This window comes from Acartia tonsa, chromosome 13 (assembly GCF_053477335.1).
Source record: "Acartia tonsa isolate MP-2025a chromosome 13, ASM5347733v1, whole genome shotgun sequence".
Taxonomy (NCBI): Eukaryota; Metazoa; Arthropoda; class Copepoda; order Calanoida; family Acartiidae; genus Acartia; species Acartia tonsa.
This window is the reverse complement of record NC_137272.1, coordinates 21,199,177-21,223,800: the sequence shown is the minus strand read 5'-3', so window position 1 is coordinate 21,223,800 and position 24,624 is coordinate 21,199,177. Positions and strand designations below refer to the sequence as shown.

The window sequence follows — 24,624 nt, the reverse complement described above, 5'->3', positions numbered from 1 at the left end:
CCTAAGCTGGATCTTTAAATCATTTCAATGGTGCGCCAAATCGGAATGCGCCGAATTTCAGCCAATCACAGCGCGGCATTTCGTAAAATGCTGTGCTCTCATTGGTGGAAAGTTGGCTCACCCCGATTTGGCGCACCATTGAAATGATTTAAAGATCCAGCTCTAGAAAAAAAATATTATCCCCCTCCGTTATTATCAATTTATTAAAAAAAATAATGGCGGGGGTTTTCAGTGCTCGATATAAACATTGAAGGAAAGTATTAGCTAGTGCAACGTACGTTTAACATTAAACTTGTAAAAATACTGTGTTTTTCGTGGCATACGCACAGACATAAACTGTTTTATGCAGAAAACAAAATGAAACATTCTTAAAATTCTTTATGTCTTCTGGTTTTAAACCATTGAAATACTTTAAAAACATTTTTGCATAATAAATACGAAAACATTACTTACATATGAAAATTTTAATCTTAAAAATTGTATTTTGAGACATTTTCTATTTTTGACAATGACATAGAGTAAAATAATATTTGTATATGAAAATATTTTGAAATATACATTCTGATGTAGAATAGGTAATTATTATTGTTTTCATTAAAGTCATAAACAGATATTTCATTAAAATTGTATTTGAGCATAACAAATAATTTATTAACCATAACATCTAACTATAACATTAAATTATGACACTTCAAAGTCATTGAGTACAAATAAAATTAAAATTTCATAGGATCCTTTAAATTTATAATTAAACAAGTACACAAAAAAATCAGATAAATTGGATAATTTTAACATTCCAAAATTTAAAAAAAGTAAAAAAACTGCATGTAACGATTATAGAGTTGGTACGCTTTCTAAGTCGTACCTAACTGTTATAGGAATCACCATACACAGGTCGAAATCGATTGGACAATTATAACCTGTTCAAAATAACGAAAAGAGCTAACTGTTCCAGAATCACCATACGGTCCGACCCTAATTAATTAATTAAAAATACCCTCATTATTTTCAATTTATTTAAGCAAGGTATCAGAGCTAAATAAGCACTTTATGTAAAAGCACCAAGTTTTGCACTACCACTGAACTGAAAAAAAAACCAAGTTATTTGTTAATAGTGTTTGCAATGAAATGTGATTTATTTTCAATCAAGTTAATTATTGAGTGTATCCGCAAATATTGCAATATTGATATTGTGCATGGTGGCAATGAAAACATTCTGCAATATCCCCCAAGGCATAATTGGACCACATAAAATCCCTCCTCCCAAGATTATTTTTGACAAAAAAATCGATAGATCTAACAAATAATCGTTTAGCCTGAAGGGGTTTAGGTCTGCTACAATATTATCCAGGCAAAGTGCTCCATGCAAAGAAGAACATCCTTGTCGCAATTTGTAGGGATGATAAGAAATATTCACAATTACAAGAACCATCAAAACATTTCCAGTCCAACCAAATTATATATTGTAATTACATCAACCAATGAAAAACCAAGGCAAAAGTATTGTTTAGCCACCTCAACCAATGAGAATGATTATTATGATTATGTTGTTTGTTACCTGACAGTTGATTGGATCAAAAAAAAAATACTGTTGATCCAACTCAACCAAAAAGAATTGATATTGCAGTCATATTGACCAATCAGAAGTCTTTTATTTGTGTTACCTGGCAATTGATTGGATCACCAAAATACTGTTTAGCCACTCCAACCAATGAGGAGCCAAGAAATAAGATCACTGATACTCGATAATGCAACTGAAAAATAATAAACTGATTTTTCCATTTTTGCAAAGCTTGACATAGGTCCCAGGATGATTTTAGGCTATGGTTTTGCCCTTCTTCCTATCCCGTAGCAAACAGTGCTTCTAAATGCTAGGGACACAGCCTTTAGTATAAAATAAAATTGTTAATTAATTAGTTTATAAACATGTGCAATATATATTTTTTATTTGCAACAATACAGTATATGAAGTATTTTTTATAAGACCATATTATAAAACTAGAAATAATTCATATTATTGAGGCCTCTTTAAAGAAAGCTCTTAATTTTAAATCTAACCTGAACTATGCAGGAATATAGGAATGGGAAAATAGATCTAAAATTCATAACTTGGGTTGACTTGGACTTTGGGTACTAAGACTAATGCAACTTTGCTTTTTAGGATTTTGGGTACTTTTTCATTTTTGATTTTCTAATTTGAATAGAGTTTGAACTTGGTAAATTCTTTAACTTTTCTTGATAAATCTTCTTTTCAAGACCTTTCTGCAAGAACTTTAACATTGAATAAATTGCTCATTGTCCTATCCCAATATCTGTGTAAAAAATGTTTGTTTTGAAATATAGATGATTAGGACTTAGTTTACAAATCTTTAAAAACATTTTAGCATTAATGCTTGTTAAATGCTTTTTTTTGGAAAATTTAGAAGCAATAATCTATTAAAATTTTTGGATCATGTAAAGAAAGCTAAGTAGCGAGTTTCGTCGTATTTTCACAGTAACTTTTTCCTTATTTCTAGCTCCTTCGGGAGGCTCTAACCCTGCAGGGTCAATTTCCTTAACCTGCGGGGCAATCATTAACATTTACCTAACCTGAAATAACCTATCAAAAGCTCCTGTGAAAATACGACGAAACCCGCTACTTCGTTTTCTTTCCGAGATCCAAAGTTTTTGATTGCTTTTTTCATAAACTTATTATATATTAGGAATTAAAAGTAATAAAGTGATAAAGTATGATTCTTGCTAACTAAAGTTATAAAACTGTCTAACAAGATATGTAAAAAAAACTTTACTGTAATTATTTACATTCAAATCTATATACTTTTTAGATTTATTGAAAATAAATCATAAATATTTAATAAAAATGTATTCATATAAAATATAACTTTTGAAAGGTTTAAAAAAGTTTTAACATTATTTTTATTTGAGATATGAAAATCTTTTCTCCACTTTTCTAATATTTGACATAGTTTTATTTTTCAAAATATTTCATACAGTTTTTTCTCAATGTTTTGACAAATATGTTGCGGTGAGAGAGAGAGAGAGAAAGGCAAAGAGAGAGAGAGAGATGGAGAGAGAGAGCGAGAGAGAGATAGATAGAGAGAGATAGATAGATAGATAGAGAGAGAGAGAGAGAGAGAGAGGCAGAGAGAGAAAGAGATAGAGAATGAGAATTTCAATATTGAAAGTATAAAATAAAATGATAAAAAGTTGCATATTTTTCATCTTATCAGAAAAAGTGTGGCTTCTCAATATGTCAATATTTCCTTCCGAATTGAATCTTAGTAGAGGCTGCGCTTTAAGCATCCAGGGGCACTGTATTCAAAGGGGTAAGAAGGGGGGAAAATGGCCTAAAACCATCAAAAGGCCAGAGATGGTGTGGTTTTTAGCTTTCAACAAACTTGTCGTCAAAAAGTTATTAGTATAAAACAATGTAAAAATATAATAGCATTCTTTTATTTATATTTTACATCTTTGGAGCGCAGCCACACTATATCTATAGGGCATTTCTTAACATTAGACAACAATTGCTTCCAAAATTAATTATTTTTAGTAGACTGTAAATGGACATTGAACTAAAAATTACTCTGATTCTTTGGTTACTAACTATCAGTTTTGTTATTGGGGATGTATATAATACAAATCAATTTATCGTTTATTGTTCTATACTCGAATTTAAATCAAATAACTATTTTTATTGGCAGCTTGGCTACTCTACAATTCACGCATTTCGGAAAGTACGCCCAAATTTCGCATTACCTGGAAAACAAAATTATCTATTATAATTTCTTCTGGTTTAAGAAGACCTCTAACTGATGAAAATACATCAAGCGCCATTTTTAACTACTTTAAATTTTTGCTTCAAAGGATGGATGATATTTCATTAATTCATTTTATCTGTAATTATTAATAGTTGTTGATCACATCGTAACATAGACAGCTTTCCGCGATAGTAAAATGAAAAAAAAAACATAAGATTATTTCCTTTTTTTGCCCCTAGAGGCCGAAGGCCTTGGAAAAAAATTATTTATATTTTATCATTTATAGAATTGTAAATAAAAATACACATGATTTTTCAGTGCCCCAAACATTTCTTAATCATTTCATAACTGCAATTTAATAGCAAAAGATTAAAGGGAAAGTTGATCGAGTACGTTTTTGCGTAGTAATAAAGTATTAGGTAATTAGTATGTACGATATTATCTCGTAAACGGCTGGATTCATCGTTTCACAATTTAGAAAGTTAATTATTGTTTTAGTTTAGGCTAATAGGTTAGGGAATTCGAACGTCAACCACCGGCCCTTAAAAATATATAACCCAAGAAAAATATAGCATCCTCATTATTTAAAAACAAAAATAGTTATGTGAGGCAACTCAAAACTCCCGGCCCTCCGTGAAGGCTTTGGGCGACGGCACTATAAAATTGATTTCAAAGCTTCAGAAAAATATTAGACCTAGCCTTCAGCCGTTTAAGAGGTCTTCTAGTCAAACAGAAAATTCAATATCTCTACTACATCTTCTGCTTATTTGACTAGGGTAACGTAAATACTGAAATAGAAAAGGATAGATACGCAAGATTAACCTGAAGAAAAGAAAAAACAAATTTTAGATAAAGCGATAACTTCCGACTATCTTTATTTTCTCCTCCCTCCCCACCCCATGTAAACTCCCCATTCTTGTCCCCAAAAAAAGAAAGGGGTAAACCTCGGAAAATGCGCCAACGGAGAAACGGAAAATCCTCGAATTTTGCTCCGTTGAGAGTTATAACCTCGTAGAATGACTTACTTACTCTTGGAGATAATACAACTAAGTGTGTGATTTATGGTTAGGATTATATCTGTTACGACTCTGTCACTAATGGGTTGGTGGGAGAGTACAATATTTTTGGGGGTTATGGGCTGTGAGTTATTGGCTGTATGTGTGTGTGTGTGTGTGTGTGTGTGTAAAAGGTAAAATACCTAATTTAGCTATTGTACACTATAAAGAAACACAATAGATTCTCAATTTATTTTAAAAACTCTTTAGGGGGCCTTGTCATGACATGGAGGTAGTGTGTTGGGGGGGGGGGGGGGGTGGAGTTTAACACCCTCTTTCTCTAATTATAACATGGTGCTTTATCTCAAATGAAATTTAGAACACAAAGTATAAGAGGGGGGGTGTATTTATGTGGTGGCTACACCCTTTGGGAAAATTCGCCCATTCAATTAGTAAATTGCCCTCACATTTTGAGAGAAAATTAATGAAATATGTTTGTTATTTTAGCAACAATTAATTATCCTTCTTTTTGCTTCGTTTGAGGGGGGGGGGAGGGGGGGGGGTAAAATAAATTTATTAATTATCTATTTGAAGTTTTCTTAAATCAATACGTAGAAAAACGCACCAAGGGTTTAACTAAGTATAAAACTAAATATTAAAAAGTTTTTTTTTCACAAAACTTATTATGATAAGGAATTAATTGTTTTATTTCTGTGTTACTTATGGTCATTATTGTCACATTAAGAAATAAAGAAATTATTTTGAAAGCTTACAACATACATAAGCATTAAAGTTCATACAAAAGTTAAAAAAATTATTATAATAAGAACAGGTACAAAAAAGGCTCATTATTTATGGGAATCTTGAAAAGAAACACTAGACAACTAATGTGAAACTGACTGACGTTAAACATGTTATTTATGTAACTCACATATAGACGTACGGACGTGCATATAAAATTGAGGAGTAGCTTTGCTACTAAAAATACTGTTATGCACTTGACCTAAACCTCATTGTGGTACAATTAACATAAAATTAATGAGTAGGGAAATGTAATCCATTAGATGTAATAATAAAATAGACTATTTTTTCAACTTTTAGCCGTTTCATTCAAAGTGCCTAGAAAAGCACAGAATCCCCCCCACCTTTAAAAAAAATAATATGGGGAGGGTGCTTGTTTTTTATTTGTTTGTTTGTTTCTTTAGGTTATGTTACGTTAGGTAATACTTGGTTCTAGGTAGCTCCGCAAGGTTAGGTCACCGCATGAAGAGGCTTGCAGGGTGTAGGGCCTCCCGCAGGGTTTAAGGCTTCAGGAAAAAACTGGTTCTAATCTTATAATTGTCTATAATACGATGCGATATATGTGATATCAAAATTGGTAATGATTCTCTATTTTTACAAACATTATTGCATAGAGAAACGACATCTGCAAAGTGCACAAAACATAATTTGCAAGTAAATTATGTAATTTTTAGCAACATAAATTTACTCACAATTATCCTTTGAGCTTTAGAAATATGTATTTGTGTGTGTGTCAATTAGGATCTCGTTAACGATCGGAAAGAATAGATAATAATTTTCTAAATATCTTATTATTATCTTTGGGAAAGATGAGTTAGGAAAACCACCCCACAATCAATTGGCCCATTAAGAAATATAGATTTCCTGGATTTTTTTCAACGCCCAAAATTATGCGGTGTTGTCTATAAAGTAAAGACATTTCTTTTACCTAAAATAACTAAACTAAAAGATTTAAAATGCTTTCCTTTTATGTAAATCATTAAGGTTTTTCTCTATTTTAGGGATAATTTAGGTAGGTCCCGGGTTATTTTAGACTATCTTATTTTTAGGTGTAGGTCTTTTAAGCTATTTTTCTGTCATTTGATTAGAAATTAGAGTCCCTATATGCTAAGGGCGTAATCGCTAGTATTTATCATATAGATATTATGTTATTTATCAGAGAATAAGAGGATAATGATTGTTGAATAAATAAACTACTATTCCTCCATCCTGAGCCAATAATTAACAAATACCTAACCTAACCAAAATTAACCAAAATTAATCAAAAGCTACTGTGAAAATATGACGAAACCGGCTACATCGTTTTCTATCCATGATCCAAATTTCTTAGCTACCAAAGACAAAATTTTAAACAATTTTATCGATGAATTGATGTACGTATCCAATGATAATAAATAAAATTATCCCTTTTGTGAATTAAAATTATTGGTTGAAAAATTAGTACACTATTAGTTTAGTATTTATTCAATTGAAATTCATTAGAAGATCCCAAAGCTTTTGAGCCAACAAATAAGAAAACATGGTTTAAACTTTGGTTAATAGTGTCAATTGTCCCTCCATCCCAGCAAAAATTTAATATGTATCATCCGCTGTTCTATCCCCCATAATCCCGCTTGATTATTAACTGTTACGCATCAAACGCTTCGTTGAAGTCAAAGTGTACTTAATTTGTCAAATGCCTAATTATGATAAATTATTTATTTAGCTAATTACAGGAAAATATTTTGTGACTTTGTGCTAAAATAGTATTATTTTTATTTACAGGGAAGGTTTTTAATAATTTTTTTCAATGGCGTAAAATCACCGCTGGATTTAAGTCAAACTTCCCTAAAATGTAAAACTCTAATGATTCGAGTTGTTCTTGAGATTTTAAAGGACTAACAAATAAACTTTATACAATAGGATTTTAGCAATAGGTTTGGACTGAAAAAAAATTGCCGTACGACTACAACTAGCTGACCAGCCCTGGTACAATATACATATTTACCCTATATAAGTAAAATTGAATACATATAGTTATGGCTTGCCAAGGAATAGGTCATTAAATTATATTAATATACTATCCAAGGTGACCTTTACTCATAACTATGTCATTATTTTTTCTTATCATACAAACTTTATGCTAATAATTTTTAAAAGCGAAGCTTTTCTATAATTAGGTTTGGGCCTTCCGTCCGTAACTATTATCTTTTTTCGTGGTACGGGGAGCTCTTTTCGTTAATTTAGACAGGTTAGAAGTGTCCTATCGATTTCAAACTTTGCATGGTGATTCCTGTAGTTTGGTACGATTTTCAAAGCGTAGCAACTTTATACTCGTTACCAGAAAGTCCGTGCGTCTATTTTAAACATGTTGATTTTTAATTTTGATTTTAACAAATATGTCATTAAAGGGACTGTAAACGAGAAAATTTCTCATCAGATTATCAAACCTAAACATCATCTCATTCATATAATCTTAAAGAACTGTCTCTCGTTTCCTTAAAAAACGGCTTTTTCCGCCGATTTTTATTACGTCCAAGATTGGGGAAAAAATTTCTGGACTATATAAATGTGCAGTTAATTGTCTTTTTTTCCTTCTATAGCTAAAACTAAACTTTTTGACATAGTTCTCTATTTTTCCTAACGGTTAAAGGGCGAATATAGGTTAGATATGATATGAGCTTATATGAAAGGTGCCATTTCATACTTTTAGAATATCTATGCCAAATTTAAAAATTCAAAAAAATCCTTAAGTAGATTTTGCAATTTTCTGTTTCAATTGAACATATGATAATTGAGATTGACGACAAACCGTTTATTTTAGCCCTTTACAAGACTTTTTTTTTACTATTTTGCTTAAGTTTGATTGACTATTACAATGGCACGCATCTTAAATGATAATTTAAATGTTTATTATTTTAGATTATATACTCTTTAATTAAATTTTTAAAAAGCGTAAAAATAATTTGCGTAAAAGTGCGCCAATAGTTTTGACTAGGGTAAATAATACGTCTTAAAGTTTATTTTCTGTACAAAGATCATTGGTTAATTCTGGAAAATATAAAAACCATCAAGTACGCCATTTTAACACACACACACACACGAACCTTAAAAACACAGTGGGATCTTTTGCCAAAAAATGGGACATTTAGAGTAGACAAAAGTAAACTTCAATAAATAAGCTTGTATTTGAAGAAATGATGTAATTTCTTTTGCTTTAACTCGGAAATAACTTAAATTTTGCCTCTGTTAACTTCTAATGTGCATTTGGTAAGTACGTCTTGCTGTTTTGGAGGAGCGAAGCTACCCTATTTTTTAAAAATCTATAAAACTTCATAACTTTAGTTAGGATAGGAATATTTTAACAAAATCAACGTCTATGTAAATATTTCTTCAATGCAAACAATGTTTGTGAACAAGAATATAGCGTCAGGTGCACCCATTTCGAGTCCTGGCATTTTTAGGTAGGTCCAGTATAAGTAAAATAGGACACTTATAAGGCATGTTTTCAAATATTTTTTTTACAGATATAAACAACAATAACATAATTTTCAAAACACTTTTGATTTTGTGTTAATACCTTTATTCTAGGTCTAGCTATCTTCATTTAAAGTTTGTATAAGAATATAAGCATAATTACTTAAATTATATTCTCTCTCAAACGTATATTTCTCCCTCTCTCTGATGCGTATATAATGTTTTTGCAATATTATAAATAAACTCCAAATTTGAATTTCTGCTGGACCAAAACCAGTTAGAACTACAAATTTTTATTTAGAATACATGAAATTTAGCAAATTTAATTGCTGAAATAAAAGTATTTTTAAGTCATCTTTATTTAACGACTCCTTTATCCCTTAAATGTCCATTAAAACCGCGAGAACGGCAAAAATCGTTAAAAATCACGCCAACGGCGGCAAATAACGGCGAAACGGTTCGCCAGAGGCAAATGATGCATAAGTCAAGAAAGATCCGCCTTAATAAGTTTGAAATTATTGCAGAGATGACTTTGGGCTCTAAAATGACTCCTTCCCCCTCTAACGGGGGAAAATTTGAAATTAACAAGAACAAAATTGTTCAAACCATGCAATGTAAAATGCTCAATTACTCAAAAACGGACAAGAGGCCCCAGGTTGTGAAAACTGTTTTATACACAATACATGTTGTATATTGATATTATTATTGCAAAACCCGGGGCCTCCTGTCCGTTTTTGGGTAAAATGGAGAAAACTGATTTTTTGGGGTTAAAAATCTTAATATTTTTGGTGAAATTTTCTCACAAAATGTCAATTTACACCACCAAAAAAATATTTTTTTAAATTTTTTCTTTAATTAGACATTGGTACAGGTATCTGAAAAGTACCTCAATAAATTTTTTTTTTCATAAGATGAACATAAATGTATTTTTTGTTGCCTTGAAAAAATTGTGTAAAAAAATCTGGAAAATCATCAAAACTGAAAAGAAATTTTTCACTACCTTTTTTAAAAATGGCATAAACCCGCCAAAAATTAATATTTTTAAAAAATTTCTTTTCTAGCTGTCTACTTACAGCCATTATTAGGTCCTAGGATAGATAAAAGTCGATTTTAGATTTTTTGGATGTCCCGATTTTTTTCAAAAGATCCCACTGTGAAAAAAACAGGGATTTGAAATCATTCTTCCTCCAAGAAAATTTTATCAATTATTTTTTTTCACTTTTTACATTATTTGATGTTTTTTTAAACTTTTAAATATTTTACTTTATATAATTTGTATGAAGATAAAATATGGGTATATTTACCCCTGATTAATTGGTTTCCACGTTATTACGACTATCCTTTAACAAAAGCTTTTTAATTCAACCTTGCTACGAAGCCTTGTGTGATGCTAGGGTGTTTGAGTTCTTAGGGAACCACACTAATTACATAATATTATCTTGAGTTAGACAGGTTTTAAGCTATAAACAGACTTATACAATTAGATATGTCAATATCTTTAAGTTATTTATAATCTATATAATAGCACCTTTGAAATAAGCTCATATTATATCAAACCTATATTCGCCCTTTAAGCGGACTTTTACCACAATCCTTGCTTTAAACCAATGTATAGTTACTTAGAAATTGATAAAATATTTTTTATTGAAAACCAAATACAATAACAAAGCTAGAAACAGGTTTTTTTTTATTAGTATTTAAGTAACTTTAGATGGCCCATCTCTCGCCCACCTTTAAATACAAATTTGTAAATAACAAAGCTGCAATATTTCGTTATAAACAGTCTGATAAAAGTGTAAACTAATTCTCCTAAGTGGGTTATTTATTGTCCAACACATTAAAAAAGGATATTATTATTTTAAATAACTTCTGAGATTAACCCTTTGTAGACAGTGAGGTATTTTTTTGTCAATAATACGAATTCAAAATAGAACTTTACTACCTAATTTCTACGTTATTAAAAAACTAATTGGCAATTTTATATCATAAAATAAATCCTTAACAGTAAGTAAATTGTTTCAACTGTATAAGACAAGTTAAATATCCCTACAAACATTATAAGAAACAAAAACGTTCAGATTTTCCCTGTTTTTTCCTTTTTCCCTCCCAAAAAACATAAAATCAAGGCATTATTCCTGCATATTTTTGTTAATAGGACGTTTTTGGTTGATCAGTGTAGTGAAATGTTCTTAGAAAATGTTAAGATTTGATAATCAGATGATCATTTTTACGTTTTTTCAAACAAATTTACTCACAATTTGGTTCGACTTTCATTCATTTATATTCTGATAATTCAGTCTGACACTTTACAAGTGTTAAAGTTTGTTTGTCCTATCGTTTTAGAGCTTTTATTTTATGGATGTTGTCATCCATGTTATATATTATATAATTTTGACATAAGAAATATTTTGGAAAAAATTATATTTATTTTACCTAAAGCTTGAAACATTTTGAAAAGCTAAATTCAACATCTTATTAATATAATAATCATATGATTATATGTACATATGATATTTTTTTTCAGTAGGGTACTTGGCATTTTTACAACTGGTAGAACTACAGCGGATGATTTTATCTCAAAAATGTTTATTATTGGATGTATTTTTACCACTAGACATACACTTAATGGATGTATAAATGCCAGTGTTAGATGTATTCATAGCAGAAACTTTAAGTATTGCTGTATTAAAGCGGAGGTTTATACATTTTGACATAAATATCACTAGTTGTATTACTGACAGTTGTAAAAATAACACCTACCCTAATTGTATTTGATTAAGCAAAGTATATGGCTCCTCCCATTCTTGCTCCTTGGCAGCTTCTCTCTGCTCCAATGACTAGCCCATGGTGTAGTCCAGTTTCTATACCTGAAATATTAAGGTATAGACGAGGCCGTGGGGTAGTCCAGTTTCTATACCTGAAATATTAAGGTATAGACTAGGCCATGGGGTAGTCCAGTTTCTATACCTGAAAAAGTAAGGTATAGACTAGGCCATGGCGTAGTCCAGTTTCTATACCTGAAATAGTAAGGTATAGGCTAGGTCATGGGGTAGTCCAGTTTCTATACCTGAAACATTAAGGTATAGACTAGGCCATGGGGTAGTCCAGTTTCTATACCTGAAATATTAAGGTATAAATTAGGCTATGGCGTAGTCCAGTTTCTATACCTGAAATAGTAAGGTATAGACTAGGCCATGGCGGAGTCCAGTTTCTATACCTGAAAAATTAAGGTAATGACTAGGCCATGGCGTAGTCCAGTTTCTATACCTGAAACATTAAGGTATAGACTAGGCCATGGGGTAGTCCAGTTTCTATACCTGAAATATTAAGGTATAAATTAGGCTATGGCGTAGTCCAGTTTCTATACCTGAAATAGTAAGGTATAGACTAGGCCATGGCGTAGTCCAGTTTCTATACCTGAAAAATTAAGGTAATGACTAGGCCATGGCGTAGTCCAGTTTCTATACCTGAAATAGTAAGGTATAGACTAGGCCATGGGGTAGTCCAGTTTCTATACCTGAAACATTAAGGTAATGACTCGGCCATGGCGTAGTCCAGTTTCTATACCTGAAATATTAAGGTATAAATTAGGCTATGGCGTAGTCCAGTTTCTATACCTGAAATAGTAAGGTATAGACTAGGCCATGGGGTAGTCCAGTTTCTATACCTGAAATAGTAAGGTATAGACTAGGCCATGGCGTAGTCCAGTTTCTATACCTGAAATAGTAAGGTATAGACTAGGCTATGGCATAGTCCAGTTTCTATACCTGAAATATTAAGGTATAGAATAGACTAGGCCATGGGGTAGTCCAGTTTCTATACCTGAAATAGTATGGCATAGACTAGGTCATAGGGTAGTCCAGTTTCTATACCTGAAACATTAAGGTAATGACTAGGCCATGGCGTAGTCCAGTTTCTATACCTGAAATATTAAGGTATAAATTAGGCTATGGCGTAGTCCAGTTTCTATACCTGAAATAGTAAGGTATAGACTAGGCCATGGCGTAGTCCAGTTTCTATACCTGAAATAGTAAGGTATAGACTAGGCCATGGCGTAGTCCAGTTTCTATACCTGAAATAGTAAGGTATAGACTAGGCCATGGCGTAGTCCAGTTTCTATACCTGAAATATTAAGGTATAGAATAGACTAGGCCATGGGGTAGTCCAGTTTCTATACCTGAAATAGTAAGGTATAGACTAGGCCATGGCGTAGTCCAGTTTCTATACCTGAAATAGTAAGGTATAGACTAGGCCATGGCGTAGTCCAGTTTCAATACCTGAAATATTAAGGTATAGAATAGACTAGGCCATGGGGTAGTCCAGTTTCTATACCTGAAATAGTATGGTATAGACTAGGTCATAGGGTAGTCCAGTTTCTATACCTGAATCAGAATAACAGCCATTAAATATGTTTTTATCTCTTCCTACCTTTTAATTGGAAAAAGTTAAAACGACCAAATTTAATTTCAGTTGGATAGCTTTTCTAAAATTAAAGTTGTTTCCATATGTATGTGTGACTGACAAGTGACCTAAAACCTTGGTCACACAGAAACTCCAATTTGCATGCAAATGTAAGGCTTTGGAAGAAAATGATTTTCTTAGAGGCTTTAATTTCCTTGCCTGGATAACTTCTAAAATTACTGATTACTGATCAGATTGAATTGTTTTAATTACTTTCCTTGTCTGTTAGTAAGATAACACTACATGCCAAAATATGACTACATTAAAAAATGGTACTACGTCAAACCCTAGATACGTCAAACAGTAGATGCAACAAACGCTAGACAGACAAACACTAGACAGACAAACCCTAGACACGACATACGCTAGATACAACAAACGCTAGAATGCGGCCAACGCTAGAATATGACAAACGCTAGATTTTTTCTAAAGGCGACAAACAATAGATATGACAAACGCTAGAATTAATCATTATAATAAAGTAAAAAGGATGTTTGTTTGTCTGTACCAAAGGATCTTGCTAACTGTTGAACCGATCGGATTCTCCTTAACATGGTAGCTTCTCATAGGTCCCGGGCAGGTTTATAACTATTTTGGGGGAAGGTAACCTCACCATCGGCAAGATATTTTGTCCCTAGAAAAAAATTAACCCCACCAGCACCAAAATACAAATAAATGGGGGGGGGGGGGGTGGATCGAAAGTTGTATAAGAAAGTTTTCTTATTCGTTGGCTAACCAACTTTTGGTACTTTCATGAATTAGATTGGTTAGTTTAATAAGTTGAGTGTTCAAACGTTTCAACCTTTAATATTACGATATAGGGGATGTACATAGATTTTTAGGCCATTATCTTATCCCTTTAGATCCCTGCATTTATAGTAATATAAATTTAGTATTTCTGAAAAAATCTATGAATATTTTTTAAGTTCAAATTCTAGCGTATGTCGCTTCTAGTGTTTGTCGCACTTTAAGAATTCTACTGTTTGTCGAGAAATTGAAAATTCTACTGTTTGTCGTAGTCTAGTGTTTGACGCATCTATTGTTTGTCTGTCTAGCGTTTGGCGCATCTACTGTTTGTCTGTCTAGCGTTTGTCGCATCTACTGTTTGACGTATCTAGTGTTTGACGTAGTACCTAAAAAATATCTTCTAATTTGTAACATTACCTGCTAAACTTGCTCCAAACTGTGTATTATCCTCCATAGGATATAAATCATCAATATACTTTATGTTATCTGAACTCTTGATGTAAACATGTCCAGTGGCTGCCAGACCACTGCCTTCCAGGGGAGCTGATATTGCCAGATTGCCTGTAGTGTCATTGTCTTAATTTGATTTTTAATAATTCAGTCCAGAAATAAAAGAAATAAGCCTATTACATATGTTGGCTTTATGGCGAACACTAAGCATTTATCTACCACTAGTGGCTGCGCGTCAAGCATCTGAATCTGTGTTGAAAGTAAAACAGTGTAAAACCACTCTGGGATCTATTTGAAGTTTCCCTAAAAGTAGAAATTAATCAATTCTGGTTTTTTTTTAAATTCCTAATCTTCAGACAAAGAAAACCTTACTACTAATTTTTATAATTGGATGATTTGATGTTCTATAATAATTACACCATGACTTAAAGAAGTCTTTTAAAACAATTTCCTGAAGCAGTCAGAGCAAAAGAAGTTCCAAAGGCAGATCCAAATCCTTTCCCAAGAGTTAATATAGATGGCATTACATTTGTTCCATCATCTGCTGTTATGACATTCTCCATGTCAAAGATATTGACTATACCTGCACGCTTATCAACACTTGGATACTCGCCATCTGCCCAGTGCTCACCTACGATAAGATTTGTTTATTTTTTTTTTATTTTTTTTTTTTTATTTGGTGCTGCCAGGTACCCCCTAGCTTAGGAGATAGCACATACAATACTCTAAATTGCTGCTATCTATCGACAATTTAGAGTTTACATTATGATGTTTAGTCTCATACAAAATAAAATAATATATACTAAGAGATTAATTATTAACTAAATATAAATTGGTGGAAAAGAAGTAAAATTTTCAGGATATGCACCAGGAGCTACAGGAGTACTATCTTGACCAAAATGGGGATAGTGTATTTGATTCCTGAAGCCCCTTTTTAAAGGAGACGAAAAGAAAAAAAAAGAATATAAAACAAATTAAATGTGAAAGGGAAAATTGAAACTTTAATTTAGTTAAATTGAGTTGTGAGGATGGTAAAAAAAGTAAAAAAAAAAAACACAAATAAACATTTATATTATGTTAGAGAAATAAGTAAATAATAAGAAAAATGAAAAAAAAAATATATGAAGGAATTTAGAGAAAAATAAAACAAAATTAATATGAAAGTAAAGAGAATAAAAAGGAAAAATAATAAGATAGATCATTGTTGTATATAATTTTAATACCATATTTCAAGTTTTTAAATATCATTGAAGATTAATAAGTAAAGTTTTTATAAAAAGAAAGGAGAAAGAAAAAAAAACATAAAAAGGAAAAAAAAGCAATACTTCAAGCCTTTGTCATTGTATTATTTTTCAAAAAAACCCAGAAATTTCTCAATTCAAAATAATATTTTTTATAGAATGCCACTTTGAGCTTTGCCCTATATTCAACCCTCCCCTCCCCGCCAAAAGACAACCCCCCCCCCCCTACTTAAAAAAATCACTAGGTTTTTTATGAAATCAATTTTCAAGATCTGTTTATGCACTCAGAACAGTTTTCTCTATTACATATAAAATTAAGTTTTTCCAACAAAAAATCTTTGAGTTTCATACAAAATTGTTTTCTTGACATAACTGTGCTAAAAGTATAAATAACCTCGTCATTATTATTATCATTTTCATTTTCAGGATTAGGATTAGTATTAGGAATAATGATTTCATTCCATAACTTTGGTAGATCAGAGTAAGGGAATTTTTTAAATGTCTCAAGTCTAACAAATGGAACATTGTACTGTTGATTATTTCTAAGGACTCTTGTTGTTCTTGTGCTATTTCTAATCCATAAGTTATCAAAAGAACATGGATTAATGATCTTTATTTCATTTTCCAAAAAAATTTCACTAAAAAAAGGGATTGAAAGCATTTTTTGGGAGAGATATTAAAAATTTATTTGCAGCAGTATTTAAGTCATCAGATAATTGTACAATTGTCAAAAAAATTATATATAAAAAGTAATGAGAAATTAAGGAAAAGGAATACTAATTTACCTAAAATTATGCGGTATTAGAATAATGAATATTATGCTCTCTTGTTTTAGAGGAGATATAGAGTTAGAGTTAGCACTACACCATGGCATGATGGAGATGCTAAAAATTGTACCTTCTGCTGTTTGGCACATGAAAGTAAGGGGTATGCCAAGTACAGTGAGGACTTTCAGACAAATGTCATGTTGTAAAAGAGTCGGTTGTTTGTTGGGTGTTGCTTAGTCTAATAACCCATTACAAGTGGTTTGCGTTTTTGTTCTTGGCTTTGATGGAGAACCTTCTCTGCCAACAGGTAATTAATATGGTATTTACCTACAATTAGCAGATTTGTATCAACTCCATCTAAAGGTAGAGTAGCAAACATCAGGGAGGATCCAAATGCATTAAAGTTAGAATCTGAACTTGGTGATGATAATGTGGTAATTAAAGTAACATTTTCAAATCCATTCAGCCTGTAAATATTCACAGAACCACAAGACTGCCTAAAGTATAGTTGAAATCAAGTCATGTTTCAAAATAGGATTATTGATTAAACTTCACCAAATAAGATAAAGTGTGGACACATGATAATGGAATGATACTAATAAAAATCTAAGGATCAATCACATTATTATCTTATCATATGCCAATCTGTATATTTATTGAATAGAAATAGAAGAGTAGAAGAATATTCTGAACCCTTTTTTCGTCAAATCTAAGAGAGAACATTCCTAGCAGACAAAAGTATTGTTTACTTTCGACTCAAGCTGATGTGGATTCTTAAAAAATGATAGACTCGCTATTCGATAGTGAGGCAAAATTATTTTTGTGAAAAATCATCCAAAAGCACATTAAAAATCTACAAAAATTAAACAAAATCATATGTTAATAACCCTCTTAAGATTTTATTTCATTTTTGTAAATTTTTTTATTCGATTTTGGAGGATTTTTCACAAAAATAATTTTGCCTCACCAGCGAGTTGCCAGCCTAACTTTTTTTTTAAGAATCCAACTTTGTTTCAAGCTTTCAAATTGTAAACGAAATTTTTGGGCAATTAATTCTGATTCCGCAAAGCTTTCTACTAAGAAAATATACTGTTAACAGCTGACTTTTATGTATGTATGAAATGAAAAAAAACATGCCTTCGTAGGAAAATGTGTACATAATTTCAACCAATGAGATCCAATGTAAATTCCGATGCGATTCTCCTATTGGCTCAATCAGACATTCCCTCTCTTTCTTAGTACCTTTATTATTTATTGGAAAATTGGAATAAATATGAAATCAATCTTGAAACAGTAATGTTGTCTAAATTTAAAATTATCAGAGAAATGTTATTTACCCTTCATTCAAACAAGTATCATCACTATAAGGAGAACCAACAGCCAAATAGTTGTCCCACACAGCAAGACTGGATCCAAAATGATCAAAACTGTTGAGTCCCTTTAAAACCATCCTTTCTTCTTGAGTATTGTTATCAATGATATGGACTTTCCCTCTGAAAAGAAGAATTTGAAATGAATTAAACATTTTTTTAAAAGTAAGAATAAATATTTTTATGGAAAAAGATGTCTAGCTTACTAGAAAATATCCCATCTAAATCAAAATAAATGCATTATATATATTTTTTATCTCTACAATTATGAAAGCATGAAATAATTGATGTAATGTAAATTCTAATATTTACAAAGAAAAAAGAATTAATAAAAAAAATAATCCCTTACTTTTGATTATCTGACATAGGAGAGGAAACAATAATATCTGGATATCCATCATTGTTCAAATCATGTGTAACAATTTTTGTACCAAAATTTCCACTTTCATCAGTGCCAGATACAACATGTTCCAGAGTAAAATATGTTTGGGTTCTAAATTTGATTAAAATCAATTTAATTAATTAAAAAGTAAACTTAATGTATGGATGTTTTAAAAAATAGTAAAGATTTCATAATTAGGATCATTTAAGTACCTATAAAGATATATAAAAATCAATGAATTTTTCTTGAATTTGAATTTTTAAAAAGAATTATTACTTGGTTGTTTGTGCTTTATAAAGAATATACTGTCCAACATAGTTCAAATTTTCTGCCCCATCATAAGGATCTCCAACTAAATTTAATATATTGTACTTTTGTGTATCAGTGTTTGTTAGTGAGGAAGCAGACTTCCAATTGCAGGATTAAGTTACTGAATTAATGGTACTACATCAAACACTGGATACGTCAAACAGTAGATGCAACAAACACTAGACAGACAAACAGTAGATACAACAAATGCTAGACAGACAAACAATAGATGCGTCTAACACTAGATTACGACAAACAATAGAATTTTCAATCTAGCATTTGTCATATTCTAGCGTTTGTTGCATATTAGCATTTTGCTGATCTAAGGTATGTTGTTTTGAGGGTTTGTATATCTACTGTTTGTCTGTCTTGCGTTTGTCGCATCTACTGTTTGAAGAATCTAGGGTTTGAATCTATCATTAAAATTTTCTGAAAAAAATGAATTCAGGAATGTAATTTTACTGCAATATGATAAATATTTTGAGAATATGAAAACATACCTAACATGTAGACATCATCATTATAATTGTAGAGAACAATATCAGTTCCAAATCTGCTAAAGCTTCCATCCTTATTACAAATTATTTGATCAGCCAAAAGCTCTGCTGATCCAGTTGGAAATCCTCCTGCATAAAAAGTTCACATTTAGTTGATATAGATATCTTATATTGAGTTCAAACACAATAAATAAATCTATCATAGTGATTAATGTTTACCTGTCTCCTTGCCATTAAAAATATAGACACAACCATTACCATCAACATTTGGTGCTCCTACAATCAGATCTTCTACTCCATCCTTTGATATATCATCATTGTTGTCATTTTTAAAGTTTCAATCCTTATGTAAAAGTAAAAGAATCTGTGTCTTTCTGTTTATGTAACAATTAAGGATCTTGCTAACTGATGAACCGATAAGGTATTCTTTTACAGTGTAGCATCTCATAAGTCTTGGATAGGTTTATAACTTCACCATCTGTTAGGTGTTTGTCCCCCCCCCCCCTTCAATCCCTTAAGTACCACTAGAGGCCTCTAGTAGGCTTAGTCGCTAGTCAAAGTTATTTGTTTTTTCTTATATTATGAATACTATTTTCTTTTTTGATGTAATGATAATTTCCTTGTTGATATCAAAAGTCTTGATAGTTTTACCAAAGTTAGCATATGGCACTGTGCTGTATATACTTGGTAATTCTTCTCTGACTTTAGTCTCATCTAAATTTGTAATTATTTCGTGGCAACGCCTCTTAAGTGGCGTTTATTCATATTTTCACAGTAGCTCTTCTCCTTTTTCTAGCCACTGCGGGGGCCTCTAACACTGCGGGACTAATTGCCTAGTCTTGCGGGGCAATCACCCCAACCTAATATAACTTAACCTAACCTAAAATAACCTTTAATTAATAAGCCATTGTGAAAATATGACTAAAAGCCCCTTAAGAGGCATTGTCTCGAAAGTTGCTATACCCAGATATTTTTATGTTTTGATTAAGGTGAAAGATAATTTTGTGTTCTATTATATTCTTAAAAACTGGAATTTACCTATTTTAGCATCATCTTTGGTCATAACAGAACACTTTGTGCCAGACTGATATTTTTCACATTGTACTGCATCTTTTTCAACCTTAATTGATACATTTGAATCAAGAAAAATTTAGATCTATAGATATAGGTTAAATTTTATGTTATTGTCATAAGTCTATTCTCAATATTACTAAAATATGTTTACCTGAAATTTATTCCATAGCTGGGAAGGATCATGTTTGATATTTTTGCTGGGAAGATTGTCCCAGTCAAATGTCCCATTTCTAAACAGCAAAGTGTTACTCAGGTATCTTAAGGGATAGGACAATGGACAATTGATTTATAAACATCCCTAAAAGTGATTGATGTTATACAAGATTACCCCTTCTGTTCTGTAGATCAAAATTATTGGTTGAAAAGTTTGGACACTACCTGCTTGTATAAAAATTTAATAAAATTAAGTTTTTAAGCAAACAAATAAGATATTTTGGTTATAAAACATTGAGTTGCAGTTTAATTTACAGTCAAATGTCTCCTCCCTTCTTGAGCATTGCTATACTTACATATATTCCATTAGGCTTTTCTTTCATTTGCTTCAGTATATTTCAAATTAAGTTAAAAAAACCTGTCACATGAAAATCCAAGTGTGTTATGAGGTATATCACATGCAGTAGTTCCTATATTGCCATCATTATATACAATTTTGATTTTCTTCAGATACAAGTACTAAAATTTTTATTTTTAGTAAGCAAAAATTACATTTCTCCATTAAGATTGTATTAATGGATATAGAATATACGAGATAAAATCAACCTTATTTGACGTTCGCTCAAAGCCCCCCAAAAAATGGACTTAAAAGTGTATTAAACTGTATATAAGTCATTTGCGAATATATTGATACCATTAATTTGCATCTTATACAAAAAAAAATATGTTTTTTTAATATTTTTCTCTTGCTACAAATCAAATTTCAAATTTGAGTCACCAAAAATGGGAAACTAATTTTTGCTCTAGAACAATCATTTTTTGGAGTTAGAAAGTGCTTAATACCTCAATTTAATCGCCTGGCATTGCTTTATAATATACAGGTAATAACTTGGTTGTTTTTAGAACAGTTGACTAAAAAATCGAGGTTTTGTGATAAATATACTTTTGTTGTTTCTCCATAAATGATATTTTTTTTCCAAAATTTTTGGCTGTAAAGAAGCTTTATATATTCATATAACATCCACCTAAATTTGACTTTTGATATATTATCTATAACATCACCAGAAGGAATTGAATTATGGAAAAAAATATTAATTTATATTTTACACTGCTATGCATTGTTCTCGTTCTTGTTTCTAAAAAATATTTATGTAATTAAAAAGATAATTATTTAACGCTTCTATAGATATCTTTTTCATTTTTCTAGGCTAAATATAACTATAATTACACCATTTTAAAGATAAACATCATAACATATTAATGCAATCATTGAATCGGTCTGTATTATTAAGCTGGCAACCCTTAAAACAGCTGCATTTCATAATAAAAAAACAAAGTAAAACAATTTGTGAATAAGTGATTTACTATTTTAAAAAGCAAAACATTTTTATAAAAAGGGTGTGTATATCCGTATGTACCTACGCCACCGTTAGCTCTTTTTGTTAATTCAGGCGTGTTAGAATCTTAAACGTTGGGTGATGATTTTTGTAGCAGTTAGGTACTTTATAATCATTACATTCTGTACAGGGACTTCCAGGCAGGTGGGGACGGGGGGGGGGGGGAGTAGGAGGTAAGAGGTTAGTAATTAATTTGGGGGCACCCCCAAAATTTTTTAATTTTAATTTTTTAATCTCCCCCTCACCCCAAAAAATATAAAAAGCTTGGACGTCCTTGCCTCTATGATATAAAGATTACCCCCACAAATTTTTAACCCCCCCCCCCTTTCCCCCAAATCAAAAAGCTTGGACGTCCTTGACTCTGTAAGTTCATTTAAAACATGCTGAAATCAATTTGTGTACAACAATTATCCTATTTATCTGTTTTAAGTAGCGAAGCTACTCTATAATTCAAATGTCCATCCGTCCGTCCGTCTGTCTGTCTGTCTGTCAGTCTGTCTGTCCGTCAGTCTGTCTGTCCGTCCATCCATCCGTCCGTCCATCCGTTACGCTAATTTATTCTCAGATTTAAGACTCTGGATGGTTTTAGGCTACTTTTCTAGCCCTTCACTGTCCCTTTGAATAAATAGCCCCTGGACTCAAGAAGAATAGAAGAATATTCTTCTTTCAACATCATTACTTAAAATCAGTTTATCGAATTGAGAACAAATATAAAATCATCAAGTACATCACATTTTTTCCTATTTTGCATATCTACCTTATTTTATCTATTGCAAACTTTTATGTGTATTAATCTTATACACCTTAATAACTCTCCAAAAGTTTTAATTGAGGTCTAAGTCAAATTTGAATTAGATTGTACTTTTTTGCAAATTCGTCTGATATGACCCTTAAGCCCTTGGTTATCTGTTTCTTATGTGTTTCACTGTAACAAAACTTTTCAAAAAATGTGTAAGATGTTATAAAACGCATGTAATGTCTTTCACATAAATTTGTATTTGTATCACCTCTCAACTGACCTTTTGCTCTTGAAAATAAGGGTTCTTTTTGTAGGTGAAAATGGGTCACTTCATTATCACAATTTGTAAATGCACAGCAAGCGGAAATATTGAATGATCTGTGGACAAGCATTATAAATCTGTAATTGTAAACTATGAATACAAAAATATTATATCTAATGTGAACTTCTCATAACTGAATGGGCTTCCTGAAACAAGAGACCAGAGAATTGATCTTGCCCACTTGGTGAAAATATGGAGAATATTTAATCCATGAAAATTTCAGCCTTCTATCTTTTGTAGGAGCCAAGAAAATCACGATTCCCTCTTTCTGTCTCAGACGTACAGACGGACGGATGGACGGACGGACGGACGGACGGACGGACGGACGGACGGACGGATGGACGGACGGATGGATGGACGGACAGACAGACTGACGGACAGACAGACTGACAGACAGACAGACAGATGGACGGACGGATGGACATTTGAATTATAGAGTAGCTTCGCTACTTAAAACAGATAAATAGGATAATTGTTGTACACAAATTGATTTCAGCATGTTTTAAATGAACTTACAGAGTCAAGGACGTCCAAGCTTTTTGATTTGGGGGAAAGGGGGGGGGGGGTTAAAATTTGAAGGGGTAATCTTTATATCATAGAGGCAAGGACGTCCAAGCTTTTTATATTTATTGGGGTGAGGGGGAGATTAAAAAATTAAAATTAAAAAATTTTGGGGGTGCCCCCAAATTAATTACTAACCTCTTACCTCCTACTCCCCCGTCCCCACCTGCCTGGAAGTCCCTGTACAGAATGTAATGATTATAAAGTACCTAACTGCTACAAAAATCATCACCCAATGTTTAAGATTCTAACACGCCTGAATTAACAAAAAGAGCTTATGGTGGCGTAGGTACATACGGATATACACACCCTTATTATAAAAATGTTTTGCTTTTTAAAATAGTAAATCACTTATTCACAAATTGTTTTACTTTGTTTGTTTATCATGAAATGCAGCTGTTTTAAGGGTTGCCAGCTTAATAATACAGACCGATTCAATGATTGCATTAATATGTTATGATGTTTATCTTTAAAATGGTGTAATTATAGTTATATTTAGCCTAGAAAAATGATAAAGATATCTATAGAAGCGTTCAATAATTATCTTTTTAATTACATAAATATTTTTTAGAAACAAGAACGAGAACAATGCATAGCAGTGTAAAATATAAATTAATATTTTTTTCCAAAATTCAATTCCTTCTGGTGATGTTATAGATAATATATCAAAAGTCAAATTTAGGTGGATGTTATATGAATATATAAAGCTTCTTTACAGCCAAAAATTTTGGAAAAAAAAATATCATTTATGGAGAAACAACAAAAGTAGGTTTATCACAAAACCTCGATTTTTTAGTCAACTGTTCTAAAAACAACCAAGTTATTACCTGTATATTATAAAGCAATGCCAGGCGATTAAAATGAGGTATTAAGCACTTTCTAACTCCAAAAAATGATTGTTCTAGAGCAAAAATTAGTTTCGCATTTTTGGTGACTCAAATTTGAAATTTGATTTGTAGCAAGAGAAAAATATTAAAAAAACATATTTTTTTGTATAAGATGCAAATTAATGGTATCAATATATTCGCAAATGACTTATATACAGTTTAATACACTTTTAAGTCCATTTATTGGGGGGCTTTGAGCGAATGTCAAATAAGGTTGATTTTATCTCATACGTGGATATTATGACAGGATAAATTTT

General features: G+C 31.5%; 2 protein-coding genes across 2 annotated transcripts in view; both read right to left on the bottom strand.

Annotated features, from left to right (window-relative positions):
* The window catches only part of LOC145304210 (innexin inx2-like), a 56,805-nt gene extending 52,915 nt beyond the window's left edge, over positions 1–3,890 (bottom strand). Inside the window, exons 1-2 of the mRNA XM_080146032.1 lie at positions 3,757–3,890; positions 1,665–1,754 (exon numbers count right to left, since the gene is read on the bottom strand). Coding sequence (XP_080002158.1) covers positions 1,665–1,754; positions 3,757–3,834 — 168 coding nt within the window. The 5' untranslated portion in view covers positions 3,835–3,890. The remainder of the gene's footprint in view (positions 1–1,664; positions 1,755–3,756) is intronic.
* A 7,526-nt stretch (positions 3,891–11,416) lies between these two features.
* Positions 11,417–19,542, bottom strand: LOC145335136 (uncharacterized). Its single transcript, XM_080180867.1, has 9 exons — positions 19,454–19,542; positions 19,238–19,363; positions 18,705–18,780; positions 18,396–18,539; positions 18,014–18,169; positions 17,004–17,173; positions 15,123–15,299; positions 14,636–14,782; positions 11,417–11,877 (listed from the first exon to the last, which is right to left on the bottom strand). Exons 2-9 carry the CDS (start codon positions 19,242–19,244, stop codon positions 11,786–11,788), a joined length of 969 nt encoding a protein of 322 aa, XP_080036993.1. The 5' UTR covers positions 19,245–19,363; positions 19,454–19,542; the 3' UTR covers positions 11,417–11,785.
* Between the last annotated feature and the right edge of the window lie 5,082 nt (positions 19,543–24,624).

Excerpts from the sequence above, each read along its gene's own strand:
- LOC145335136 (XM_080180867.1), bottom strand. Across the intron at positions 17,174-18,013 it reads GATACTTGTTTGAATGAAGG|GCAGTCTTGTGGTTCTGTGA; the intron begins GTAAATAACATT and ends ACTATACTTTAG. Across the intron at positions 14,783-15,122 it reads TTCTTTTGCTCTGACTGCTT|CAGGCAATCTGGCAATATCA; the intron begins CAGGAAATTGTT and ends ACAATGACACTA.